The sequence below is a fragment of the Buceros rhinoceros genome, unplaced genomic scaffold, assembly GCF_000710305.1.
Source record: "Buceros rhinoceros silvestris isolate BGI_N320 unplaced genomic scaffold, ASM71030v1 scaffold1201, whole genome shotgun sequence".
NCBI lineage: Eukaryota > Metazoa > Chordata > Aves > Bucerotiformes > Bucerotidae > Buceros > Buceros rhinoceros.
In genome coordinates, this window is record NW_010394584.1 from 33,334 (window position 1) to 39,538 (window position 6,205).

A 6,205-nucleotide genomic window follows, 5' to 3' on the forward strand; every position below is an offset into this window, starting at 1 on the left:
TCAGCAGCCTGCTAACATACATCACCAAGGACAGGCAATCAAGTGGTTATCTCTTAGGGTCTGCTTTGGAGCTAGGAGGACTTCTGACTTAAAACGCCACAGTGGCTGCTTGCTGGAACTGTGCAGGGCCCTGCTTACTGCATCACACTCCTTAGGTGTGCTGTCAGAGCTGACTGCCTGAAGCTGGAGTAGAGAGGCTTGATAGTATAGGTTGCTGTACACCACCCTGGAAGTCATATGGGTGCATTCGTATGACACAGAGGATACGAACTTTGTTGCAGTTGAAGGGTAAGCGAACAGTACCTGTGTGTGACCAGCTGGCTAAGTTTAACAGGGCTGCTAAGCAGGCCGGTAACAGACTATTGAGCATTGACTGCTTTTAGTTAATGGCATCATGATAGTCCTGCAGACTGTTACTAGCCTCTGAAAATAAAGATTTTTCCCTTATATTGGCAGTTTAGATTTCTCTTCCTTCCATATTTAGTCACTGAATTGATGACACTAAAAAAACATTTTTAGAGCACGTTCAAATATAATTCTCTTGAATTGTAACGCAGTCTTCTAAATGAACTGATCGTGTTTGAGCGTACCTTTGATTTGGCTTAGTGTCATAGGGAGAGGTCCTGGAGTTTATCGTAACTAAGCTCAAATGAGTTCTGCTTTTCAAAATTCAGGACTTTTCTCTATTGTTTTTAATAAACTTGTTTAGCACTTTATATGTGCTGTTGTGTTGCCTGGATTGTTTTTGCTGAGCAGCTTGGCGTTGGCTTAATGTATATGATCAAGCCCAGGTATGCAATTTCAGCAGCGGCATCTTGGACGCAGTGGTTTCACTGAGTGCTGCGATGTGCGTACTCGGGGCAGGTAATAAAGATGCAGTTTGGCATACCTCCAGGCAGTCACAGTACTGTAGCTGCGCTGAATGGCCCCCATCATTGTAAAATGATGTCCATTTATGTATCCATTACTAAAGAAGTTACAGCTGTGAGGAGTGAGGGGTTGATTTTTGAAATAAAAATAACAAGTTTATTAGTCTGGCAACACGTCAGATTTCTTGATACTCTTTTATGTTGTCATGACTTAAAACGAAGGCTAGATTCCAAAGGCGTGTGTTCTTCTGTCACCAAATTGTGGATGCACGCTTGTGGCTGGATTACTGTTGAGAGGGAAAAAAACCCCAACACATTACACTAGTCTTAAAGTTGATGATATTTCATAATAGCAGATTTAAGTGATGTATGCGATCAGGCTTTTTTATTTCTTATAACATGAGAAAATGTAATGAAGCAAATTTTACCTACTCGTTCAGTATGTTAGTGGGTACTCGCAGAGAGGTGTTTCCTAGCACAATGTTACAGCTAAATGATCTCCTCAGAAGATGGTTTTAAAGGTTTTTCTACCTTTCACTGTGACTCAGAATTTGAAGGAGATTGTTCTGTCAATTCCAATTCTAATAGACATTCCTTAGCTTTCTGGCACTTAGACTGTAATAAATTACATTGAAATGCAAGACTTCTGCCATATTACAAATAATTTGTTGTAAAGCTGAGTACCATCTTTGGTATTGCTTTTAGAGGTTAGACTAATATACTCGTAACATTATACATACAGTAAACGTATTACTGGTACAACAGTTCTTGCAAATGTATGTTTAATATATTATGGTCCCTAAAGAGCCAGGTTGCCTGTGTAGCTGCCAATTGCTTCCATATCACTTGAGAATTTTGCTAATTCATTGTGTGTATACTGCATATGTATGCTATATGAACACTTTGATTCCTGCATAGAAACCGTACAGCTATATTTGCCTCTAGAGTTCAGGATGTTCAAATACACAAGACAGATTATGTAATGCAAAATAATAGGCATGATTGCAAATCTGTTTAAAAGCAGATGGTTGAGATAAATGTACAGTCTCAAAGAATATTTTTTATTTTATTTCAAGTATTGGGAGTCTTGTACATTTGGCTTTTTAAATACTGTAAATTGTTTGTTTATTCTTGTAAAATTCAGATAGGACAGCTCTAAGTATAGATTGTTTTGCATAGATGCGTTTAGCCCAGCACCTGCTGGTAACCAAGGCCCTCCTCCAATGATGGGTATGAATATGAACAACAGAGGAACTTTACCTGGCCCTGCAATGGGTCCTGGTCCTTCCATGGGACCAGAAGGAGCTGCAAATATGGGAACACCAATGATGCCAGATAATGGAACAGTGGTAACGTATCATAAATTTAATTACTTTGAATAGCTGTTGTGTCTCATGGCCAGTTCTTGTTACCAAAGATATTTTCACGCTGAGTACGAACATGTTACATGTTTTTCAGTCTGTTAAAAGTAATAGATAAAACTTGTTCATGCATATAATTTACAGCCCAGAAGGGAAGTCTTTATTTTATATTAATATAAAAATCCTACTTCCCTTGGGAATGGGGCAAGTTCTTTGATCAGTAACCAGACTTGAAATTGAGATTAGAATGTACAGCATTTGTGGCAAAACTGTGAATGTATGATCTGTCATGAAAAACTCACTGACGGAAGGAAATCACTTCCGTGAAATGAAGGAGCGACTTCCCGGAGTTACCTGCAAATGTAGGCAGATAACTCTGCTTACAGAGTTTGCTGAATTTTCTTGAGTGAAACTAAATTCTGTGTATTAGCTTGTTGGGGGATTTTTATGAACAGTTAAATGTTGGAAGCTATGTAGTGTGAAGATATCTTTGTGTAAATTATTTCATTTTTTAAAGCAACTTTAGCCTTTTTTTGTACTTCCTTTCTAACACTGTTGAAAGCATGAGATTATGACAGGAACTACAGCACTTAGAAAATAAGTATGCAAACAGCTGTTAGGGATGTCTGTCGTATCAGTACAGGAAAAATAGTATTGCCAGCTGGTAAAGGTGGTGGGAGATTTCTTGTATACAACTGGAATTTTTTATCAAGAGCAGGTATGCTGTTGGGATGCAGTTAAAGCACTGGCCATTTTTCTCTGTTTTCATAGCCAGTCACTTTTCCTAGCTGTAATGTCTTATGTAGAGAAACAACTATATAATTTTTAATCTGATTTTTACATATTTTTCTGTATTCTGTAAATAGATATTTGGAGTGTGCTAGTGGTGGCGTGATGTAAGGAGTGTGTAGTATAAACAGTGATTCCGTTAGAGTTTTATTGGAACACAGAAGCATTTTGTAGCTGTATTTTATTTTTTATATGTGGCTTCTCAACAGTATCTGTCTGTGATTGAGCAATCTGTATAATGACAGTTGGACAAAATCCTTTGTTCCTTAGAGGAAAATGAGATTTTGAGCACAAAATAAATGAGCCTGGTCTTCACTAGTTAAAGTAGAAGGTCTGATTTCACATCATAGGAGCCAGCTCACAAAGACAAGGGGATGCTTTTCATAAAATAATGTTTTCAGAGATGCTTTTGCTGGACACCACTGTGTAACTGGTCATCTCTGGAACATTCCCCCCCTGAAAAAGAGGTGTAAGGAGAAGAACACAGTATCATAAATCATGGTATTTATCTCAAACTGTTGTTTTTCTACAGGAAGTCATTCCAGGTATGAAAATGTAGGAAATATATTGACACTTTAAAATGCATGTTTAAAAAAAATTCGGTTTTTGATTTGCATTTTCCTGTGCATGCTACTGAAGGACAAAGTAGAGCTTGGGGGTTTTTCCCATTTTGGACTTTCAAGGTTTTTAATTTGGAAGGCAGTCCCCACATAGCCATATTGTATTTTTTCTGTTGTTGGAAAGATGCTTTAAAGATCCTTTGAGGGGTGGCTACTAAAACACTGTAAGAGTTAATTTCAGTTTCCACTGAGGGAAATGGAGAATATGCTTTGTAGATCACAAATAAGAGTTTTCATTTTTTCAATTGGATGTTTTTCTGAAGTTTTTTAGGGGAAGGTTGAATCAATCTTCCTTTTGCTCCTCTATAGTCTTTTAAAACTAAGAACATAACAATTTAAAAACAGTGCACCCCCTCTTTACTGTAGCTAGTTAATTCCTGCAATTTGCTGGAGAGAGGGATCCTTGTTCAAAAGAGGACTCAACTTTTTGTCCAGAAGTCAAATGGTAAAAATTATCACAAGTATGTGATAAGCTACTTGTTGAAATTCATATCCATTACTAAAAAGCATGAGTTAAAGATAATTTTTAAACAATTTTTTACCAGTGCTGCAGATTTTGAGTTACTTTGGGGCGGTACTATATCTTTATGCAGCTGTTGAAGTAACTTTTTTCTTGGTCAGTAACAGATTTTCAACAATGTACTTCTCTTCAACTGTGATCTAAGTTGCTCTATTTTAATCTGTGTAGATATAATGCTGTTTTAGAATAATATATCTATATACGAATTAGCAGACTTGAACTGTTGCGTCCTACTACTCTTAGTGGAGTTACTTTCAGAAGAATTCTTCTCTGATTTGGGTATATAAATAAAGTGCTGTTCTTGAATGTTTTTGTTGAACTCTGAATACCCGGGCAGTTACTGCAGACCTCTGTACAGAAGGAATTTTTCTGAAAGCATAACTGTCCTCCACAGGTGAATGATGAGGTTTTTCAAGATTTATTTATGCTTTTAATGGTTCATGTTATATTGAGTTAATGTTTTAAATTGTGTCATATAGTGTTCTGTTTTTAAACACTTGCACTTAAACGCTGAAGTGCTGAGATGCATGTCTTCTAAGTCTTAAATGGTATAGCCAAATAAATCTGTGTAGGTACATATATACCTTCATTGATATTAGGTACAGAACTAAGGAAGATAAACATGGAACATTAACTGGATTTTTATCTTAGATTTGTATTTCCAATTAAGCTTTTTTAAAGTAAGCATAGTCCAGTTATGCATTTTGTTACTAGTTGGTCACTTTAACTGAATTGGTCGTAGAAGTGCAAAGAGATTCCTGAAGTGTCATGGCAGGGGCTTACTCCAGGTAGGAGTAAGGTATGGACTGAAATATCCACAGATACGTGAGTGCCTAAGTCTTCAGGAAATAAGAAATACTAGAAATACGAAAGCTAGTTTTTTTTTTTCCCCTGGTTTGACGTTTCTGTCTCTCATTTTATTTAAGGGAGAAGCATTGTAGTTGGTATGTAAGGCAGAATAGGGCTGATGTATAAAATTATTATTTGCTGTCTCTTCTGTTACACAGAGTATGTATTGCTTCTGATGTGCTTGAAAGGATAAAGTTACATTCAGTGTCAGTTGGTCTTAATAGCATTAAGTTTTTAATTTTTAATTTACTTTTGAAAAGTTGGAGCGTAACATTAGCACTCTCTAATTTCCAGCTCTTTTTCCATAATAACTAATTGAATTGCTCCTTTCTTCCCTCTATGTGTGATCCTGATTCTGCTGGACTATCTGCTGAACTTCATGACAACATCACTTGTGGTCTTTGTTGTAACTCACATTTGGTGTGTTCCAAATGGACTTGTATTAGCACAATGAGAGATTCCCTCAAGGAGGTCCATCACAGATGGGTTCACCTCTGGTTAGTAGAACGGGCTCTGAAACTCCTCAGCCGCCAATGAGTGGTGTAGGTGCCGTGAGTGGTGGACCCGGTGGCTTTGGTAGAGGAAACCCAGGGGGCAACTTTGAAGCACCCAACAAGCGCCGCAGATACTAAAACTTAACTTCATTCCTTACTGTTTAGAAATTCCAGTAGAACTATACAGTGATATGCCTTTATAATTTTAGCTGTTATCTGGAAACGGTTTTATTGTTATTGTAGTCTTTAAAACAGTTTCTTTTGTAAAACTTTTTTTGTATTTAGTCATAGGCTTTGTAGTATAGAGCAGAAATGATGCGGATCATGATGTAAGGCAATGTGTTTGTGACTCTAGCAAAATACAATGTGTGACTATGCTGTAAAACGTGCAGTTATCTGATTACAATAAAATATAAAAATAACTTGAAAGGATTTTGGGAATGTTATTACTAATACTGGGTGAGAATAAGTTTTTGCTTAATTATAAGTGGTATCATTTTCATTCTTATTTCTACTGTGTGTCAAAGTTCCATTCTTAATAGTGAATTTGTTCAGCTAAACTGCATGTTGCAGTACATACTATGAACTGCTTTTGTTTGTTTTGCCTTTTGAAGAGTATAACATTTTATAGAAATTGTTCTCAAGGATACTGTGTCCCTGCATCTCAGTCTCCCTTTACAAACGTAGTCTATGACTTATAAAC

General features: G+C 36.7%; 1 protein-coding gene across 1 annotated transcript in view; it reads left to right on the top strand.

Moving 5' to 3' along the window:
• The window catches only part of PSPC1 (paraspeckle component 1), a gene marked incomplete at its 5' end in the record, with an annotated part of 39,263 nt that extends 33,329 nt beyond the window's left edge, over window positions 1–5,934 (top strand). Inside the window, 2 exons of the mRNA XM_010145249.1 lie at window positions 2,049–2,218; window positions 5,455–5,934. Of these exons, the coding sequence (XP_010143551.1) occupies window positions 2,049–2,218; window positions 5,455–5,640 (356 nt within the window). The remainder of the gene's footprint in view (window positions 1–2,048; window positions 2,219–5,454) is intronic.
• Window positions 5,935–6,205: the final 271 nt, after the last annotated feature.